The sequence below is a fragment of the Maylandia zebra genome, linkage group LG1 (genome assembly GCF_041146795.1).
Source record: "Maylandia zebra isolate NMK-2024a linkage group LG1, Mzebra_GT3a, whole genome shotgun sequence".
NCBI lineage: Eukaryota > Metazoa > Chordata > Actinopteri > Cichliformes > Cichlidae > Maylandia > Maylandia zebra.
In genome coordinates, this window is record NC_135167.1 from 44,430,773 (window position 1) to 44,454,082 (window position 23,310).

Below are 23,310 nucleotides of genomic sequence, written 5' to 3' on the forward strand. Positions count from 1 at the left end.
ACAAAAAATCAAAACAGCAACAAACAACCTAAACGCACTATTTCTCAATAATAATGAGATACGTATGACACTTTTGTTTGTATAATGATTAATTTTTCTACACTGATTACTGGTCAGCAGTCACAGATGTCAAGTGTAGCATCCTGTGAAATAATAGCGCGTGTGAGATCGCAGACGGCATATTGTGTCGGATGCTAAGTGTAGTTACATCATTCTGAGTAGAAACAAAGAACCGCAGCGACCCCGCAGCATCACCCAGTCTGTGAACGGAAATACGACTCTCCGCCTTCAAAATAAATGCCCGCATCTTTTCAACGCGGTTCTTCGGGTGCTACATTACATGTCAAAGCGATGTTGTTACTGCAAAACAACATGAAGGAAGCGATTAAATACTGTAACGATGGGTGTCTGGCAGATAAAATCTGCTATAATTAAGCAAAGTTCAACTGAAATGCAAACAAACAAATAGATGAATGCATTAAAAACACTGATGACGTTGCTGGAAAGCAATACGATAAATCAAACTGCTGATGCAATTCTTGCTGCTGATCAGAATTGTTGCTTCTAAGTGAAAACGTGTTTTTGTGTTTGTGTTACTTCTCAAGCTTTTCCTCTGAAAGCGGAAATCAGTGCTGTTGGTGTCCAGTTAATTTGATAGTACTCAGGCTTCGCACAGCAGGCAGTTTGAATTTCCACCCAGGCCCTTCGCGACAGACCCACAGCTGTAGTCAGCAGTAAACCAGGAGGGAAAACGTAGGTCAATGGATTCACTACAGCCCGCTCTGCGTGGGCAGGAGCGTGGATCCGTGTTTAACGTTTAAACCAACCGGGACACTAAATGTCATTGTGTTCACAGTTCGCTGTGGTCATGCGTGTGGGTTTGGTTTGCTCCTCTGTAGGCTGGCGGATAATGTAACGGGCTGAAGGCGTTTTTGGATGCTGCGGGGTGCGCGCTGCGGATTCACATCCAGATGATCCTCCATTCATTTTCCCGTTTTTTGGCTCTAACGAGCGCCGTGCCGTTTCGATCCCGCACCCAGCTGATCAGATGATTCTCAGCTCTGTTCACAGTGAGTCCGTGTAAGTGATTTTTGTACAAATACAACCAGGGGCGGATCTAAAGAAATTTTCTTAGGGTGGCATAGGAATCAAATGGGGTGGCAAAATCAAAGCAATTTCTTTACATACATTCTGTAATATGCATTATATATGGTTAAAATACGTCAAACGCAGTAAATGTACACGTTTCGTAGGTTCTTATTTTCTTTAGCCCAAACAAATGGAAAATATCTGTTACATAAAACAAGTGAATGTAGATTTCATGTACTGTATAGCCTGTGTAATAAATAAACATAGCCCAATAAGTACAAAATTCAGAAATCTACACAACATGAGGTGGTTTAGTTAAATTAGAAATAACCACGTGGTTACAAGGTTACATTTACACAAAATCTGCACTGTCATGAAAAGATTTTTCACCTGAAATTTAAACCTAATTTGTCATAATTTATTGAGGGCCAGGGTATAACTGGCCATTTTTGACTGCTTTTCATTTTACCTTTGTATTTCACTTTTAAAAATTATTTACCTTGTCTTGTGTGGTATCTTTTATTTCAGCACAATCTGAATTTACAGTTATGTTTTCACTGGCATACTGTCATAGTATAATATGGGAACAATAATCTAAAATCACACAAAAAACACAAAATCTGAGTAGAAGAAAGTTGTATTTTGTTACTGTAAAAGCCACAAACATGTTTAGCGAAAACTGTGAATTTTAAAAACTTATGCACAATTTTTGCATACAATAAAATTATAAACAACTATTTTTCTAAAGATGCAGCCAAGGCCTCTGTGTTTTCTGTACAACTATTTGAGCCTACTACTAAAACTAAAATTATACAAATCAAATCAAATCACTTTTATTGTCACATCACATGTGCAGGCACACTGGCACAGCACATGCGAGTGAAATTCTTGTGTGCGAGCCCCACAAGCAACAGAGATGTGCAAACACAACAACACAAACGAGCAAAATACAAGAATGGCCAACCTGAAACTAATAAATATATGTACAATATATAATAGTGTATGCATTTCTGGATGTGTATACTAAATATTTTCCTACGTGTGTGTGTGTGTGTGTGTGTGTGTGTATACACATTTTTACAAATTAAATAGTAAAAAATAATAATAATAATAATAATAATAATAATAAAATATATAAAATATACAGAGTTGAATATGTGCAAAACAAGTGGCATTTATATACAGTGTGGAGTGCATAATGTTGAAGTTCCAGTAGTGAAGCTGAGGTGTCTATGACGTGTTCAGCAGTCTGATGGCCTGGTGGAAGAAGCTGTCTCTCAGTCTGCTGGTACGGGACCAGATGCTGCAGAACCTCCTTCCTGATGGAAGCAGTCTGAACAGTTTATGGCTGGGGTGACTGGAGTCCTTGATGATCCTCCCCGCTTTCCTCAGGCAGCGGTTCCTGTAGATGTCTTGGAGGGAGGGAAGCTCACCTCCAATTATCCGTTCAGAGCACCGCACTACTCGCTGGAGAGCTTTGCAGTTGTAGGCGGTGCTGTTGCCATACCAGGTGGTGATGCATCCAGTGAGGATGCTCTCAATGGCACAGTGATAGAAGGTCCTGAGGATGCGGGGGCTCATGCCGAATCTTTTCAGTCTCCTGAGAAAGAAGAGGCGCTGCTGCGCCTTCTTCACTGTTTTGTGTCACAATAAGATGCCACACAAATTATTTGTGCCACTCCAAAAAATAGTTTCTGTCCACCACAAGACAGAGGAGCACATCACACTCCTGAAACCTGCAGGTATGACAACAGGAAGTGTATCACTCCTGTTTCCCACCTGGAGACAGCGTTTACACTGCAATCTGCCTTTGATGACTTTTTGGCAGCGACTGTGACATCCAGCAGTGCCCTCAGTGTCACACAAAACAAAACAATGACTACACTATACACTAACTGTACACTCCAAACACGCTAAATGTCACAAATCTCTCAAATCTCAAACCACACTGTTGATGTCTCCTCTTTCTCGCTCACTTGCTCTCACCATCGTCACTCCCAAAGCTCTCTCACCTTCCTAAGGTCGACATGGTACATTTTCCCACCAATAGGAAAGTAGTGACGTTTTGTTGTTGTTGTTCATGTTGTTGTTTTGTGCTGTCCTTAGAAAATGCAGTTTTTACAATTTCTTCTTGCACAAAACGTGACGATAGTATTCAGAAAAAAGCATTGTCTATATATATATAACTCTGTTTTCACATGGCGTATTAACACAATTTAAAAACTACTATATAGTTTGAAGTCTGAACTGTCAAAGGAAATTGAAATTGAAATGACGACTCAGTCAGTCTGCATCTTGTTGCTATGTCATGTGATTTGGAGGCGATGACGTGTCCGTAGACCCCAGAGGGTTAATACCGCACACCTTCATTCCATTTCTACAGTGTTGAAATCTAAAATCTCACTGCAATAGACAACACTGTCATATGCAAAACTACAATGGCACAAGGATGACAAGAGATTAGTTGCCACCGCAGTAGATCCGCCCCTGAATACAACTAAAAACGTGAAATGTTGATTTGTATTTATTGATTTTGACAGACATGTCACTATTGCTGTTATTGTCAGAATGTAGGTTATCGATTGGATGGGAAGGAATTGTGTTAACTTTTTCGTCCATTATATTCGTTGTTGTGACTGTGGCCTGTCTGCATTGTGTCTGTTTGATTCTGTTATGTGTCTTATTTCACAGAAAACCAGATTAGCACAGAATGAACATTTGACTGTGTTGTTTCCAGGTGTCAAGCCTCTCCTGAGGAAGAACCGATTCTTTCTTCCTGCCATCCAGCAGCCATGGACTCCCTCCCAGAGTATTCTCTGTTCCTGGTTCGGATCCTGGAAGAGTTGGACACCAAGCACACCACCATGTCCTACCAGGACCTGTGCAAGTCTCTGTGTGCTCGCTTTGACTTGGTGCACTTGGCCAAGCTCCGCAGCCTGCTCTTCCACACAGCCTGCCTGGACCCTGCCTTCCCAGCCACCCTCTTCAAGGACAAGATGCGCTGTTCCACTGAGGACCCGCTGTCCAAAAAGCTCATGGTTGCAGCGGACATTGTCACCATGTTCAATTTGATCCACATGAATGGAGGAATAGCCAAAGATAAGCTTCCTATAGTTCAAAGAGCCACGTTTCACAAGAGTCAGTCAGTGGAGTTCTGCAGGTCTGACAGTGATCACCTTAAGTATCAGGACTGTGACAGGGGGATTGGTTATGAGCACATGGATCACCCCAGGGAAGGGCGCCATCACCACCACTCTCAGCAGCATCCTGTGGCTCAGAACGCCCCTCCCTGTGCTAATTCCTCTGATTGCAACAGCCGGCAGCGCTTTCTTGTCTCCTCAGGACCAAACTTCCTCCTGGGCATGAGGAAAGACATGAAATGTAGAGCAGGCTCTCTGGACAAGCTGCATCATCTGCCTCAGTACTCTAGCAGCAGTCCACCATCACCACCTTGTGAAATGCAGAGCACCTACTTTCCTATGGACATAGACACCGAGTCCACCACTGACCAGGAGTCCCTGCAGAACATGGGACATCCAGAGCCCTTCTCTCTTCACACTTGCATCCAGAAGAGAAACGATTTTAAGAAGGATTTTCACAATTTTGTGGCTTTTTCACCACAGGTTTGTGTTTTTAGGGTGCTGTTGAAAGGAATTACTGAGACAGATGTCTATAGGGAGACGGCCAGGTGACATATGAGATGGTACACAAGTTTAGTAAACGAAATGGAAATTTGAGTTTCATTTGAGTTGAATAGTCTATTGGAGATTCATAATTTAAATATACTAAATTATACCCTAACCCGTGTTTGTAGACACACAAAAATGCACACAAACACGTAAACATATATGTAAAACATTTTTAAAAATTTGAAGGCAATGTTATGGGCATTTTATTTACGTCCTCTGAAATGCAGTGATGAAAAAAAAACAATAATACAAGGTTGTTAAAGTGTGACCCACAGGCCGGTGGCCTTGATCATATGTTTTGCTGCTCACTAGTTTGATGGCCAAACAACACAATACTATGATATGACACCACAAGTATTTCTCCTCAACTTTGACTCTTCTGCTTTAGCAAAGTAAACATTCCTCACACTGACAAATACAGCTGGTGTCAGGAAATGTAACAGCCACCCAATGAAATATTCATTGTCACAAAAACAACAAGTGCTAACCTAAGCCTCCATTTTCTGAACAGACAAATTATAAAGAATATGCAAGTACTGAGTGAGTGCATTTTCCCCTTTGCGACCCTTAATCATATGCTGGCTCCCTGAACTGACTGTGTCGAAAATGTTTTGCTTCTTTTAGAATTGTGAACCAGTAAAGACAGACAGAAAGTGGGAGAGTGGGTGGACATGCAGCACAAGGCCACAGGTCATACACCTGGGCTGCTGCCCGCCGGTCATGTGGTTTCCTGCTCACCCACTGAGCTAAAGTGGCACCTTGTGTACAACACACACGAGAGTGTTTTAATATTTACTTATTTTCTCCCACTATTATCAATACCTGCTTTGATTTAGTGAATAATAGTGTTATCTTAATAATCTCACATCCCAAATATTCTAAACGAACTAAACATGAAAGATTCGATGTCCTGTCAATAACACACACACATAGTATAATAAAAATGTTTTGTATACGGTTTTGTACAGTTTATTGATACAGATGTTCCTGACACCTCTATTGTCTTGTAATTAAAGTTGATTGATGTGCTAAAAAATAGTAACATAATGGATGATGTGACTAGATTCTCTACACCGAAGATCAAATTAGTCCATTTGTATTTTATAAATCAGTTATTGCCCAGATTTCTCTGTAGTATTGTGTTATTTCATAATTCTAAACTTTCTTAATCCCCGAGTTATGATTGATAATTGCTGCATTTTTGTGCCTTTAAGCCAACTCCATCTTTGTCTTGGTTATTGTTGCAGGTCATCACCAGTGAGTGCAAACAGGGCAGTAAGGCTGCTGAAGGTTACCACAATAGGGAGTTACGTAAGCCTGCTACCTTCTTCAACCGTAGCTTCGAACTGCCCTACAGTAACCCCTACTTTGAACCGCCACTTAACTCCCCCCTACAGGACAGACGGAGGGTGAAGCACGAGAGCCTGGATGACTTACAGGTGTCAACTTATTTTGGTCCAACCACCGTCTCTGAGTGTGTTAGTAGCAAGAAGCACATTAACAAAGCAGGGAAACAGCCAGTATGGCCCATGAAGAGCCTCAGTCTCAACGCAGAAGAGGGCCCTCCTGTTTCAGAAAGGATTTTTCAAAGCAGCAGACCACTCAAAGAAAACCATCAGTGTAACATTATTACCACTGAGAGTGAGCAATATTTTCACACCCCGATGCAAAAGGTATCAGCGTCACCTGGCTTTGCAAAGAAAAGTACTGAAATAAAACCCAAGGATATATCACTGATGGGTAGGGGACCCGGAGGTCTGGACAATGGAGACGTAGCCAAAAGGTTTGGGGACAAAAATACGAAGAATGCATCCTTTCAAGAAGGGGAAAGCGCCTCTAGTGTTGGAACACAAACTGAGCGGATTGAACAGAAGAAGCTGAAAGAATACCAATCTAAGTATAACGACAGCGAAAGGCACGGTTTGAAACGCTCAGTTGAGGAGTGTGAGGTCATTAGTGATGACATAAGTGATATTTTTCGTTTTCTGGATGATATGAGTGTTTGTGACTCTCTGGGTGTTGTTCAGTCATCATGTTACAATAGTAATGGGTCTCTGTCTCAGGTAAAGTCAGAAGGTGACAGCTCCCCTGAATGCAACACAGTCAAATTAGCCAAGTCTAAGGTAGACCGCCTGTTCCATTCACTTGAAAACACTGATGATGAGCTCAAAACAAGTGTGTGTAAGCTTGTGAGGAGAATTGGTGAGATTGAGAAGAAGTTGGAGTCTTTGTCGGGGGTTCGCAGTGAAATATCCCAGGTACTTTCCAAGCTCAACAAACTGGATGAAAAGATCCAGGAGCCTGAGGCCAATGGGAGGCACGGGGAGAAAGCATCATCATCATCATCCAGGTCCAATGCCACACCGACAAAGGCTCAACCCTACCCACATCCACATTTCAACAGTACTGCTCTTTCACCCCATGTTTACCAGTGCAACACCACTGGTCACAATGTGAAAACAGACAATGGATATGTCGGAGAGTGGTGTTGCTCAGATGGGAGTAATAGCAACACTCTTGGGATTAAGGCTGTGAAGAAAGGCATGCTATTCAGAAGGTCTTCCTGTTCACTCAACGAGGAGCCCATGGCTACCGAGTCGAAGGTTGCTAGCATAACCAACTCTCTACAGGACCGGGGGACTGTGTCCTACTCCTGTCACCCTGAGGACAGAGACAAGGATAGGCATCGGAAGGTTAAAGAGGTATGTGTGTGTGTGTGTTTGTATAAAGAAACACAAATTCAGTAACAAGAATTTTGCATGGCACTTGTAGATTTTATGGAATCATTTTACATTGTATTCACAAAGCATGAGAGAGTTTTTAAAGGGAAACAATCTGGAATGTATATTGTGTCCTGGAGTTATCACTTGTATGATCAGACGAGATATCGGGGCAGTAGGTTTATAAGTATAACTGCTGATATTCGTCTACTTAACTAAATGCACATTCTTATTTGTATCTGTCATTCTTCTTGTGAAGGTGATGTTAGATCATGCATTATGCTGAACTGGAGTTAGTATAAGAAACCAGTCATTGTTTTAGTCTTGGCTGCATTTTGGTCACCTTAACAAGCTTGTGTGTTGTGTCTTACTGGTGACCCTGGTGTAGAAACATCTGATTGGCCTGGACAGACCTCTAACTGATGGAACACCTTTGGCATGAGTCAGAGCAGAGACCGTGAGTCAGGCCTTCTTATCCAACATCAGGCCCAGGATCCTCCAGCAGTCACCAAGCTCAGCCACCAGGCCACAACCAGGCTTCAATAGCCCAGGACCAGGCTTCCTTATTAGCCTCCAGCCATTTTTGCAGAAGACAGACTGACTAGGGTTGTGGACAGTGAATGCTCCTACTTTTCCCTTCACAAAGCACCTTATGTTTTGCTCCTGTGCCTTGTCATTTGCACATTATCAACTGATTGGTGTCACAAACCAACAAGGTCGGCTAATATCAACAATCTGCTTGACATTCTCAAGTAACACACTTTTGTGGTGTCCGACTAGCGTAACAATCAAAAGGGGAAAGGTTTCTATTGCTTCCCTCTAGTGCTGACACATCTAGCATTCCTTAACAACTGTGAATTGTGGAAGCCAACTGTCAACTTCCTGCTAAGCAACAACTAAACAGGTTAACTGTGTTTGTTTATATCTTAATTGAGCAAAGATGGGTACAGTCTCTGAGGATGAGATTGAGGGGATTAAGAAATCTCTATGTTGTATGTCAGGAGAGTTTTCTAATATCTCCAAACAACAGAAGTTGCTATTGCAGTATGAATGACTTAATAGTAAGTGGACTGGAAACAGAATACAGAACGTATGGCAGAGCTGCAGAGGAAGAAGCTGGCATCTCTCAGCTCTGGGTACTTCTTGAGCTTCTCATGTTCCTTTTTCCTGATGTTGCTATCACTCAGGATAGCTACATCGATCACTGTCTTCCTCAGCTTGTTCACCATTACAATGTCCAGTTGGTTAGCCATCACCAGTTTGTGTGTCTGTATCTGTAGTCTCACCTGATCTTAGCTCTGTCATTCTCAACCACACTAGAGGACGTGTCCCATTTTGACCTTGACTTCCAGGAAACACCACAGATGTTCCTGTATATTATTTTGGCCACCCAGTTATGTTGCACATCTTTGGGGTCTTGCCTGGTGTGGTAGACCCCAGCCTCTGTGGATCTTGTGTTTAGAGCCTGTTCCTGTGCTGCCATGATCAGTGTCTCTTAGCTGTCTTTCAGTCCATCCTCGTCCAGCCACTTGATGTCAGTGTCTTCTGTCTCCACCTTTGGCCAGCTGATTATCTGATCACTGGCAGGGTGTAGGTACTATGATATGGTGATGTGATATGTTACTATGAAGTCTTTAACATTAGATGTGGCCTCATTATTCAAGAATTTGTATGAGGAGAAACATTTTAAATTCGATTTTGGATTTAACAGGTAGCCAATAAAGAGAAGCCAGCATTAGAGACATTTGCTCTCTTTCCTGTCACTGTCAGTACTTTGCCTGCAGCATTTCAAATCACCTGAAAGGTTTTCATATAGCCTCGAATTCTCCCATGAAGGTTTTTCAGCTTCACTCTGAGTTAGGATGTTTTTTTAATTTTAGAGATATTGCACAAATACAAGAAAGCAACCCCACATATTCGTTTAATGTGCACATTGAAGGACATATCCTGGTTAAAAAATGACTCCAAGATTCCTCACAGTGCTGCTGCAGAGTAAGGTAATGCCACCGTAGCTCGTTAGAACGTGTATGCTTTACTGTTTCTGTTCTATAATTTGGAAACTAAGAATTGGGAAACTTTTCTGATATACTATTTCTTCTGATTATCAGTTTGGCTGATTTACAAGTACTCTTTCAAGAATCTTTGAGATTTTTTGAGAAAGGAAGGTTAGAGATTGGTCTATAATCAGCTAAGACACTGGGTCAAGTGATGGCTTTTTATGCAAGGATGAGAGGTGAAACGTCTTCAAGCAACTTAAAGAAGTCCAGACGCTTTTCTTTGCAAGCTCCTTTGACTACGATGACCTGGATGACTGAGAACCTTCACAGACACTTTTTATGCAATGGTTTACTGCCAGCTTAAAAGCCTGTAGTATGCAGCCTGTTAATAGAGATAGACTAATCATATTCAAAACTGAAGTATTCATTTTTGTAGGATTCATATTATTGCATTACTTCTAGGCTAGACTACTGTAATTTGTTATTATGAGGACGTCCAAAAAACTCCCTGAAAAGCCTTCAGCTAATCCAAAATGCTGCAGCAAGAGTCCTGACAGGGACTAGAAAGAGAGAGCAGATTCCTCCTGTGTTGGCTTCCCTTCATTGGCTTCCTGTTAAATCCAGAATTGAATTTAAAGTTCTTCTCATCGGCTGGGGGATGTGTGTAAGTACTGCTGTTCAGCAGTGGGGTGTTTGTGTCACGTCCCCCACCCAACAGCACTCTAGTTTTCATACAGTAATAGTCATCCCGTATATACACTCACACTCCACAGCACACTGTGTCACACTCTGCCAGGTGCGGGGGTCTACAGGTCGTTTGTGGGGCGCTGTGGCTGCGTCCTGGCTTGCTGTTTCAGAGGGACGTCTCCTTACCGCACCGCCGGGGGGATTGTCAGTGTGTGCGTGTGTGTCTTTGTGTGTCATTAGTGGGTTCGTGGGTATTATTAGTCCTTTATTCAGCCAGGTAAAAATCTCATTGAGATCTAATTTCCAAGAGAGACCTGGAATCAGGTGTTTCTTGGGTGTGTGTGTGTGTGTGTGTGTGTGTGTGTGTGTGTGTGTGTGTGTGTGTGTGTGTGTGTGTGTGTGTGTGTAGCTGGGTTTTTCCTTTCCACTGTTACTAAGCACTTGCTCAAAGGGGGATCAAGTGATTGTTGGGGTTTTCTGTTGTCTTTGTATTATCGTGGGGTCATGACCGTGCAGTATAAAGCACCATGAGGTGATTTGGTGCTTTATAAATAAAATTGAATTTAATTGAAAAGTGAATAGGACTTTTCTGAGCATTCTTGTAGCAATGGTGTCTAAAAATCGATCATTTGGAGGGAGTGAATATTGAAGTTAACTCAGGAACAAGTTTAAAAGAACATAAGTAGTGCTGAAAGTATCTGGACGTAATGATATATCTGTGAGATGGTTGTAAATATTTCTCTGCGGTGATTAAAATCTGCTGTGTTTATCCTTCGCTGTTTTCTTAGACAGATCGAAAGCGTCAATATGAGCTCCCCCAAGTGCAACGACTCCAAAAACAATCAAAGGATTCCTACCTGACTGAGCAGGTTTTTTCACCGCATCACTTCAACCCTTCTGTCAAGGCCCATATGAAAGACAGCTCTCTGTACGCTGATGTAAGGCTCACCAGTCCATCAGCTGGGATACGTGGCCAGCCATCCTGGACCATTGAGGAATACAAACGCAATTCAGGAAAGAAGGAAAAGCAGCTCACTGCTCTTGACCTGCAGGTACAGTTCTGGGCTCTGCATACATATTGCATATTATGAAATGTCGAGCAACTTAATTTCTGAACCATACCCTAGTCATGCTGCTGTAGATTCAGGCTTCTGGGGGTCCTTCTATGATCCACTGAGCATTTTTTTCTCCACTCACCTCTTGTCACTCATTAAATTCTGTCTTCTATCTCATATAGTTTGTGTTTTACATACTTATCACTTAAAATCTTCACAAAAATATGCATGTATTATTGAAACCATTTCACTTCAATCCCACCAAAAGCAACAAGAAGTAGTGGGTAATGAAATCTGTTGGAGTATCTAATTGTTGTTTTGTTTCGTAATACAATCACACAATGATATTGTCCAAAAGGAGCCAAGAATCCATCCTGGCCATTTATATTCAGCACCAAGTCCCAAAAAGTTGATTGTGTTCATCTGGATGTAGCGTTTCCAGAAACATTTGGTCACTCATCAACTGACTTCTTCAGTCTTCAGCACCAAGGACAGTACTTTGACAAATAAATAAATTAGAATAGAATAGAATAGAATAGAATTCAACTTTATTGTCATTGCACATGCACAGGTACAGGGCAACGAAATGCAGTTTGCATCCATCCAGAAGTGCTTTAGTGATATAGATATATTACAATAAATATTAGCAATAATATAGATATGTGAGTATATTACAGAAATGGGTCTATTATGGTATGTTATAATGTACACGGTATGAAGTATGTTGTGAATATTCTATAACTATAAGTATGTACAGGCTGTAGTGAGTACAAGCTATGTACAGGCTTTGAACAGGATATAAATATGAAAAACTATACAGAATATGAAATAAATAACTTTACAGAATCTGAGATATACAGCTATACAGAAATGGGAACTATGCAAGTTGTAAACAGTTGTAGGATTAAAGATTATCGAATGTACAGAATGATTATTTACACAGAGCTATACAGTAGTGCAGTTAAGATAAGTGAGGGTGTAGATAGTTTCTACAGAGGCTATATAAAGTGCTAGTGGTTGTGAGTGGTGGTTCAGTCCATGTTATTATTGTGTGTTTGAGGGTACAGTTGTCCATTGTGGGTGTGTGTATGTTCAGTCCATGAGTTTAATGTGGGTCAGATGTCAGGAGGCAGAGTTCAGGAGTCTGACAGCTGTGGGGAAGAAGCTGTTCCGGTACCTGGTGGTCTTAGTCCGGAGGCTCCTGTGGCGCCTCCCAGAGGGCAGGAGGGTGAAGAGTCCATGTGATGGGTGACTGGGGTCTTTGATGATTTTCTCAGCCCTTTTCAGACACCGCTTCCTGTAGATGTCTTTTATGGCAGGAAGTGGTGCTCCGGCGATGCGCTGGGCAGTTTTCACGACCCTCTGCAACGCCTTCCGGTCCGAGGCAGAGCAGTTCCCGTACCAGACTGTTATACAGTTGGTCAGGATGCTCTCGATGGTGCAACGATAGAAGTTCACCAGGATGTCTGAGGACAGGTGGTTCTTCCTCAGAGTCCTCAAGAAGAAGAGGCGCTGGTGAGCCTTCTTGACCAGCTTGGAGCAGTTGGTCGTCCAGGTGAGATCCTCGGAGATGTGGACTCCCAGAAACTTGAAGCTGCTCACACGCTCCACAGCCGTCCCCTTAATGTGGATGGGTGGATGTGGGTCAGCATTCCTCCTGTAGTCCACGATGAGCTCCTTGGTCTTCTCGGTGTTAAGCAGCAGGTTGTTTGTGTCGCACCACTCAGCCAGACGATCCACCTCCTCCCTGTAGGCGGCCTCATCGTTGTCACTGATGAGGCCAATCACCGTGGTGTCATCTGCAAACTTAATGATGGTGTTGGAACCATCAGCAGGTCTGCAGTCGTGGGTGAAGAGGGAGTAGAGGAAAGGGCTCATCACACAGCCTTGTGGTACACCGGTGTTCATTGTGATGGTAGATGAGCAGCGGTTATCCAGCCGGACACGTTGGGGGCGGTTGGTCAGGAAGTCCAGTAACCATTTGCAGATGAGGGAGCTGATGCCCAGGTCTGTCAGTTTCCTGATGAGTTGTGAGGGGTGGATTGTATTGAATGCTGAACTGAAGTCTTTAAACAGCATTCTGGCGTAGGTGTTGTTGTTGTCCAGGTGTGAGAGGACAGAGTGCAGTGCGATGGAGACTGCATCCTCTGTGCTCCTGTTCTGGCGGTATGCGAATTGGTGGGGGTCCAGGGTGGGGGGGAGACAGGATTTGAAGTGTGCTAGGACCAGTCGCTCTAAGCACTTAGTGATGATGGGGGTGAGTGCTACTGGGCGGTAATCATTGAGGCAAGATGGGTTGGAGTTTTTGGGTATCGGGACGATGGAGGTGGATTTGAAGCAGGCCGGTACCACAGCGTGGGCCAAGGACCATACACGAGGAGGTCTTGCAACTTTGGACGTATAGAGGGGCACACTTAAGGCAGCTATTACTCCAACCCGAGATACAATCCTTGTCATAGTTAATACAGGGTTTTTTTTATCGTACCCAGGGGTGACCCAGAAAAAGAGGTGTGTGCTGTGCTTTGAACAGGCAAAAATTGATTTGTTCCGTGCGATTACCAGAAAGGGGGAGAGTGACTGTCATTTTTAGCATCTACGTGGATGTTAAAATCACCCACAATAATTGTTTTAACTGAGCTGAGCACTAAATCAGATAAAAAGTCTGAGAAATCAGACAAACTCTGTGTAAGGCCGAGGTGGACGAGTACAGGGAAGTGCAGTAGTCCTGTTCCAGTCAGGCAGCTATTTATTTTGCTCCTTCGTCCAAAGGAAGGCTGCTTGGGTGGTCTTCCAGAGTGGATGTTGGTAACATATGGAGGCCTCAAAAGGTAGCAGACCAGTTGACCAGCAGGTCATGCAGTTTTGGGTGTATTCCAACCAGGCAAGCTGCATGGTCCGGTTGGAATTCCAGCTCCTGATTGACCTATTTAATTAGCAATGGGTGGTGAATTTAAATGTATGGTAATGACAGATAATTTTGATATCAGACATAGTTTATCTCCCCACAAACACACAGTTTTAAAATAAAACTTTTTTTCCTGCTCATTTGATAACAATTCCCCACTTTCACTCACTTACACTAACAGACACACACGCATGCACAGACACACATGCATGCGCACACACAAACACACGCATACACACACAACAGATATTCTGGTTATTCATTTGAAATTCTTGAGTTTAGACATTTAAAATACATAATTTCACTCTGTAAGTAATTTAAAGAATATGAGCTTTTCACTATTCATTCAGACGTTTATAGTAATAAGCCTATTGGAAGCTCTGGATACCAGGATCATTGAATTAGAGACTCATCTGAAAGCCTGATGCTCAGCCTCCTCCGCCCCAGCTTTGCTACCACCGATGGTACACCTGGACCTCACACAGAGTTTCTGTCTGACTTCTCACTCACAATAAAACAATTATTGTGGGTGATTTTAACATCCATGCAGATGCTAAAAATAACAGCCTCAACACAGCATTTAATTAAAAAATGTTTTTTTTTTAAAGCCAAATGGAAAACATCCCTAATTGTTATTTATAGTCTTTGTGTCTTTCATCAGACCCAGGAGTCGTTAAACCCCAATAATCTGGAGTACTGGATGGAGGACATCTACACCCCAGGCTATGACTCGTTGCTCAAGAGGAAAGAGGCAGAATTTAGGAGGGCCAAGGCGTGTAAGATTGGAGCACTGATTGCAGCTGCTACTTGCACTGTGATCCTGGTTATTGTTGTTCCAATTTGCACCATGAAATCATGAATAAATGAGAAAGGTGGTAGCCATGCACAATGGATGTTATACTTCTACCTGTAGGTGTTTTCTTTTTGTGGACCAGTAAGTGCAAAGCAAACTGAGTGACAGCATGAGAATGTACGACTTTACATTGTTTTTTTTGTTTTTATGGTGTTTACATCTGGGAGTATTGCCAATGTAGAAATATTAAGGTTATAAAATCAGCAAGTGCATAATATCTATCTGTCTATCTATCTGTCTATCTATTAGGGGTGCAACGATACTCGTATTGATATTGAACCGTTCGATACAGTGCTTTCGGTTCAGTACGCATATGTATCGAACAATACAAAATTTTTAATTTATTTTATCAACTTTTCTTCGGACGATGCTGTCTGTGTTCAGCGCTCAGTGGATCTGCGTTCGACTACTCTGCCTAGACTGTCGAGCGCAGATTCACTGAGCGCAGGGCAAGCTAGCAAGACAGAAGCTAAGCTCGTTGCAACATGGCAAATTGAACCTCCCCCACCCTCATTCAGATCTGGCGTTTGGAACTATTTTGGTTTTCATGTGACGTATGACCCTGAAGGTAAGCGAGTCATGGACTAAAGTAAAACAGTATGTTGGATGTGCCACGCAATGCTCAATTACATGGGTGGGAGCTAGTGCGTTAGCGCAGTTAGCTCGTTAACGTGTTGACGCCATCCAGCCCCACGCACGGGGCGATCCGCGGTAGCTCGTTAACAGAGATTTGCCGTGTTGTGGCGTTAAGGTCATTTCAGATTAACGCTGACAGCACTAGTGGGAACACAACGAATATGACTGCACATTTACTCCGACAGCATCCTAGTGCAAAGACAAGTGGAAGCAGACAAAAACAACAAGCACGCATGCTACAAACTTTACCCGAGTCGTTTAGACAGCCGTTAGCACAGGATTCTCCTTATGGGGACCTGATATGTTTAATATGCTGCTGAGAATATAGCCCAGAAGAAGCGTATAGTAGAGCTTTTATTTTGAAAGAGCCATTTCTCTGTAATAAACTCTCTTTTCCAAAGATGAGTGATTCCTCAATCAGATAGATTTTTTTTTTATTATTTTGTTGTTTCAGCAACATTAAATTTAAAAACTGTACATTTGAGTTAAAATATATATTTATAATTTTAATAAATGACAAATTAAAAAAGCATGAACATTTTCTTGTATCGAAAAAATTTCGAACCGTGACACCAAAGTATCGAACCGAACCATGAATTTTGTGTATCGTTGCACCCCTACTATCTATCTATCTATCTATCTATCTATCTATTTTAACAATTCTAGTTCATTGTAATGCTAGATGGAAGGTAGTTGATGTAATTGTCCATCTTAAACAACTACAGCACATGATAACAAAACTGTTGTAATTTTAGCCAACATATAGCAACTTATGATAGGGTATATATTTTTTATTTTTCATATGATTACTGTACTTTATTTTGTTCAAAGTTATTTTTTGATTAATTATCTAGTTGTGAGAATTTATCTTTATCAATAAAAACAAGCATTTTGAGTAATGACATTTATGCTACACATTTTTCTAAATAGAAATATGTATGTCCTTTAGCCTAAGTACAGTTATACTCCAAAGTAGATGTATGACTATGTACAGTATGACTGTACAGCCAATGTGAATGTATTGATAACTTTTAGCCTACTTGTGAAGAATGAGAATTACATTTGAATGTTGCTGCAGTCTCCTCCTCTTTTTCTGAATTGTAACCAGCCAAAAGCACATGTCCTTTAAATAAAAAAGAAACTGTGGCTTTGTTCATTTCTTTGCAGGCATTTGTTCAGTGAATATTTCTACATCAGTGTCCTAGCTAGCGAACTCACCTAAGAGGATTAAATGGGCTGGACAATTAACTGGACCAGCTTCTTTAGTGAAGCCAAATGTGTAAACAGAACAGAACAGCTGTAATGTTGTAGTCCAATGAGCACCTACACATTTTATGTGTAGGTGCTCATTGGACTACAACATTGCATTCCAGATTTTCAACTTTTCAACTTATTGAACAGTTGAAAATCTAGCAGAACATTAGTTCTGCTAGATTTTCAACTGAAACAATTCACATACATTCGCTAATCTGTTCCAACTTCCTATCCAACTGATCTCCACTCAGTGTCTTAGACCCAAGCTATTCTGCCAGATACATGTTACTACAGATGAAATTATCAGTCTACTTTTGACTTTACACTTTTTTTAATTCTGTACATTCTGTTCATTTAATTTATTGTAAATATGTAAAATATTAGTCATTTATTACACAAATGGATTAATAATGAATGCATTCCAATGCAATACCCTCACATTTGTTTGAAACTATAAACTTAATTTGAATGTTATCCACCCGTTGAATGGCTTTTTCCACGGCCTCTAAAAGTAGCCATACGGGCAGACAGATAATATATTACTGCACAATATGTGCTGAAAGCATGTCCATACTGCGCGCCATGATAGCAACTTTTACAGTTTCATTGACACTTTCAGTAAAATATGAAAAGAAAAAACTTTATTTTTACTTAGAGACACAAAATGAACATATCCAGTATTCATGTTCTGTATAGGTGTTTACTCAACAGACCCCTCTGGCTAACTGGCTTTACTTTTGTCAGTGATCAGGACATCAGTTTCCCCATTCTTAAATACTTCTAAATAAATGGTTGTGTTTTAGATCCTCAATGCAAACCATATCAATCTGCTGGAAACCCAGCTCTAAGCAGGCACCCACTGTGTCGTGTTTCTCTCTCCTTTTACTATCTATTGCTTTGAACTCGGAGCTGCAGTAAACTGTGAAAGTCTGTAAATATTGTTGAGATTTGAACCAGCTTGAAGTGTTAATTGAAAAATTATTGTAATAAAAACAAATTCTTCTGACTGTTAATGGATCTGTGTTTTTCTTATTCCTACACTGCATTCATACCCGAGAACACTTCGCCACTAAAGAGGAAATTCTTCTCAAAAGCAAATTATCCCTCCTGTCAAAATGGCGTGCTTCCACCAACACAATTACACAGCCTTTACTCGTCTTTTAAATTGTGCTGAGGCAGAACTGTCAAAGTTGAATTGCACAGGATGCTGTACTGTAGTAATGTGAGACCCACTGGGAATCTTGGCCATACTGAACATACTCACCAAAAAACATTTCTGTCACTAATTTTCACCAACAGTCTTCTGCCAGGCAGCTTTAAACATAACAACATATGATCTGGACAGTCTACAGCTTTATACTGATGAGTGTTTTGAGTGCGTCATCATGGGGAAACCAAACAAGACAGAGACTCCCTCCAAAAGAACAGGTACTCCATCCACAAAGAAAAGCCGCCAGGAAGACTCCCTGGAACTGGTCTCTCTCCACAGACAGTGACATGGTCGATATTTTGGAATCTATAGATAAAAACCTGTTCAGCTTTGACACAAACCCAGACCACAGCCAGGAACTGAGAGGAAGGGACTTCAACGACCAGTTTCCTAAGGGGATCCTGGAGCAACGCACGGTCCTGATTTGAAATAAGTTGTCCAAGGAGGCTCTCATGATGTCATTGCAGTTGATACGCTATATGTTAAAGTCAACTTTATCGTGACCAGAACACCGCTCCATGGCTGTGCTGATCCTGTGTCGAACGCCTTTTTCTAATTCTCTCTTCGTGTCTATTATAGACATATCTGCCTTTTCCTGTTGTTATTGCTGTTGATTTGAGATCATTTCAGACGTATTCTTGGGTGGCTGGACTGTGTGAGTTATTGCACAATTAAAGCACAGGCACACACACACACACCTTTACACACACACTCAACACTACAAAATGTGTAGTTCATATACTTAATATAAATTTTGGTGATCCCTCCTTTTGTTAATGCCCTTTTCACTTTATTTTTGGATCAGTCTGACACCACACTTATTTGAACTGGAAGAGATTTCAACCTGTTACTTAATCCAGAAATTGACAGGCACAGTAGAGCAATGAGTCAAAGGACCTGGCAGACACTACGACATTCTTAAATAATACATACATGATTTTGGTGTTAGCAATGCTTGGTGTCATACGACTGTAAGGTTTTCTCTGTATGTATTACCGTAGGGTCTGCCTTACAATAAAAAGCTCCTTGAGGCGACTGTTGTTGTGATTTGGCGCTGTGTAAATAAAACTGAACTGAACTGAATTGAGACTTTCAGAACACCTCCACAACTTCACTACTGCTACCGACAATTAGGTACAAACTTTTCCTTTTGGCTTTCAGACTTGGTAAAGCTGCCATGTGTAAGGTAAATATTTTGTATTTGTATACATAAAAATAAACAAGTTAATCAAGTGGGTTTAACACATTAACCTGAATTGAGATTGTAGTTTTGGTTACAAGAGACATTTGTGGAGAAAAACATGAAAATGAGGGGGTAAAATTCTGTTTAATAAACAGGTGAGAAAGAGCCTTTGAGAGGATGTATCTTGGATGACATCAAGATTCCAAAATATCCTCTGCAAGACTTCAAACATGTGTTTGAGCTCTGGTGGATGGCTCAGGTCCAAACAACAGACAATCTCTCCCTGTTCCTCACACCTCAGTGCTCACCACTCATCCGATGCGTGAAACCTGCTGTGAAGACAATTAAAGTGTGGCCAGAGGGGACAGATGCCGTGCTCCAATTCAAAACCACAGACTGGAATACGTTCATCCACACAGACTTGGACCAGTACACCTCATCTGTACTGGACTACATCTCCACGACTACAGACAGTGTCACCACCCAGAAACAGATCACCATGTACCCCAACCAGAAGCTTTGGATGAACTGGACCCGCAATAACGCCTTCAGGTCAGGGATGCACAGGCCTACCATACAGCCAGGGCTAAGCTAAAGAGGAGCTTAAAAAACGCAAAACACCACTACAACTTTTATGCTTGTTTTGAGCGAGGGAACCCAACAACTGCAACAACTGCAACTAAAGCAGATGTGACTGCAGATTTCATTGAACTTCGTTGCCTTGTACTTGTGACGTGTGCAATGACAATAAAGTTGAATTCTATTCTATTCAGACCAGACACCTGGGCATTGCTAACAAACAAGTGAGGACCAACACATCCTGGATGAAGACATTGATGTCTAACTCATAAGAGTAGCAACATTTCAAACGTTTGAAGGCATGGCAGAGGGGATCTGAAGGCGAACCAGTTTGGTGATAAAGATGAGCTTTATCACCAAACTGGTTCGCCCTCCATCCCTCCCCTGGACCCTGGTGATGGGTCCGGGGGAGGGATGGTCTCAAGCTAGGCAAAGAAGCTGTTGAGCCCCTCTGCTAGTGTGTCAGGGGTTGGGGAAGGAGGATCGGAGGGGGGGCTTTGGCCTTTGAAGCTGGTGACCATAACAGTCCCCGCCAAGTCTCAGGTATAGCACAGAGGCTAACAGTAGCTAATCAAGAGAATACAAATAGATTTCCACACAAAGTCTTTCTCTTTATTATTCACTTGTGAAAAAATACCTGGAGTAAACTAGAAAACAGAACAACAAAGCACACGTTTGAGCTAGCTTTGTTAACTATACAATTACAAAACTTTAATAACTACATTTACTCTTCACTCCTACAGAAATAAATACATTCAGGTCTATAGCTATACCCTTGGCATCAGGGATACAAAAAAGTATTTCTGCAAATGGTAGCTCTGAGGATTAGTTAGCTTTTTCAGGAGTGTGGAGCATGCACAATCATTAGCAACGACAGAGTCACTGTTTTCAAGTACTTATTGGGTGAACACATATAGATCTAGTTGCTCTGAATTTTCTTTGATTCAAATACAACCAACAAGAAGGAATCATGTAACAAACTTGAACATCATATATTTATATTAACCAAACATTTTTATATTCAAGTAATCAAGCAAATGCCTTAGTTCACAGCTACATCACAGCTAAGAGAGCGTAAAAGGCATTAATATTCAGCCTTTGTGATTAAAAATGATCAGATTGCTAACACAGAGCTTTTGTCTATTTCCTAATAATAAAGCATTTTTATTCTTAATCAAAGCTAAATCAAAATCAAAGTTTGATACATATAAAATTCAGAGATGAAGTTTGAGTGCTAGAAATGCTTGTTTATTGTTTAAGTTTTATTTTGGTGATGTGTGTGTGGGCATGGGCCAGAAAACTCTGCTTTAAGGTCTCACATTCACAGGCAGTGTTTGACCTCTGCCTGCTAAGTGCTCTGCTGTTCTTCAGCAGTTTGAGCATGTGACTTTGTTTTGTCTTACAGGAAGTCATTGATCACCTTCTAATCCCCCACAGGATATTCTTCCCTCTGACCTTTTCAAGGAAGCTCTTCACGTTATTGGGCCTAGTATTTTACTTCTAATGCTTCCCTGTCATTACCAGATGCTTTCAAACATGCTGTTGTGCAACCCATTATTAAAAAGCAAACTCTTGATCCAAATGCTCTTTCTAACTGCAGGCCAATTTCTAAACTTTCTTTTATGTCCAAAATTCTGGAAAAGAGTTGTGAGTCACTTGGATGAGTGATGAAACGTTTCTCCAACTGAAAATGTCCAGATGAACAGAATCAACCTTTTGGAATTTACTTACCTGGATGATTAAGCACGCATCAAGACGTTATTTTATTAAAATTTTAAAATGTTAGCAGCACAAACAAACATTTTTGCAGCACAAACGTTTGACATCAATTTTGTTTGATTCCATTAATATGGGGGGGCTGGTTGACCTCTGATGACCTCTAGAAATTTTTATTAATATCTTTAAAACAGAAGCAGCACAAACGAAAATTTTTGCAGCACAAACGCAGCACAAACGTTTGATACCACTTTTGTTGGATTTGAAGAAGGTGGGGGGGCCAACTTCACTCACATCGTCGACTAGCTTTGTTATTACCTCATGGACTGCTCTTTCACCCTCTGTTCAGATCACACTCCTACATGGTTGTGTCCCTCGCAGGAGGACAGATGGCTCCCCAGCCTAACTCGGGCAATGGGGGTATGTGGCAGGGTGTGGTTTGTGGCTCAGCTACAGGGGAGGGGTGGAGCAGTGGGTTGTCAGGGGAACCTGACCCATGTGCCTTCTTGTAACATGCTTGCCCTGTATGAACAGGATGCTGGGACCTGATAGCAGGGTGGTGTGCTGCACTAGAGAGGCAGCTGGCAAACTGTACAAGCAGAAAAGTGAAAAAACACTGGACAGAAAATGTTCAAGTGCCTGTAATGCTGCATGTGTTGGATTCCTTCTATCACAGGAAAACTCCCATGCACCCTCAAATATGCTTGAGAAGATAAAGGGCTGGTCCAGTGATCTTTCAGCAGTAGGCGTCTGAAGCTGTTCATCTGTCCAAATGGTTCGGCTACTTCATTACTGCAGGTTCATACGACAGTACACACTTTAAGCCTTCCTTTGCTTTATTCCATATTCATTTGTGTCAGCATTTCTGCTCTGTCTCAGGGGCTATTCAATTTAAATGCAACATGCTTTGTAATGTCTGTGCACAGCTGGCATTCCTATTTAGGTTTATGCAATGTTATACAAGCCAGCGGATGACATTACTTCATTTCTATTCATGTGCTTTGCTACCAATGTGCAGCAGTGCTGCCGCCCCCCTTTCCTCCTACTTCTCCTCCCATTACCTCTTTTGTGTCCGAGTTAAAATGTTGTGACCTTTTCAGATCATTAAGTCTTCCTGTCTGCCTGTTTTTATGGCCTTTCCCTTTCCCCATACAATTCTGTTTCCCAGCTGCTGGAGACTTTGTGACAAGCTCCAATGAGGAATGTCAAAATTTATATTTCTCCTTAACAGGCTGTAGTTTTCCCAACACATTTTTCTCCCAGTTAATTATTGGGCCATGCTGGTGACAAAAAGTCTGGTTTCATTACCCCCTTTAAAGTTTATTTAGAAACAGCAAATAATCTTAACCCCAAGGGAATTTATATAAGTGCAGCTCTTCCATTCCTCACATCGCAAGGAACAGTAAAATAGTTGTACTTATATGATGACTTTTATTTATCTTTGAGGTCACAAAGGGTTTCTTCCCCTGTATTTTTGTCCAAGAGAAAAAAACAAAACAACAAGAACAAATAAACCCCTTCACTACAATAGGGTCACAATTCACGGAGGAAGTCTGGGCAAAGATAATAAAATAGATTTTTTGAGTTGTAATGATTCAAGGTCTTAAGTTAAAGGTCAGGCATCAGAATGTTTTAATAAAAGCAGGCTGACGTCATCATATTGCAGTATGAAAATAGGCAGACAATAGCGTGTTAAAAAAAACATACATTTTAGTATGTCCGTTGCCTTTTGGGGGG

At 41.5% G+C, this 23,310-nt stretch overlaps 1 protein-coding gene across 4 annotated transcripts; it reads left to right on the plus strand.

Annotated features, from left to right (window-relative positions):
• The first annotated feature begins 667 nt into the window (after positions 1-667).
• On the plus strand, positions 668-16,777 carry minar1 (membrane integral NOTCH2 associated receptor 1). 4 transcript variants are annotated; one of them, XM_076887210.1, is made up of 6 exons: positions 668-753; positions 900-1,080; positions 3,827-4,712; positions 6,026-7,480; positions 10,971-11,234; positions 14,804-16,777. In XM_076887210.1, exons 2-6 carry the CDS (start codon positions 1,049-1,051, stop codon positions 14,999-15,001), a joined length of 2,835 nt encoding a protein of 944 aa, XP_076743325.1. In that variant the 5' UTR covers positions 668-753; positions 900-1,048; the 3' UTR covers positions 15,002-16,777. The 4 variants fall into 4 exon arrangements, with proteins under 4 accessions (XP_076743325.1, XP_024655163.2, XP_076743327.1 ...); XM_024799395.2 differs by having other exon boundaries at positions 678-1,080; XM_076887212.1 differs by having other exon boundaries at positions 678-1,070.
• Positions 16,778-23,310: the final 6,533 nt, after the last annotated feature.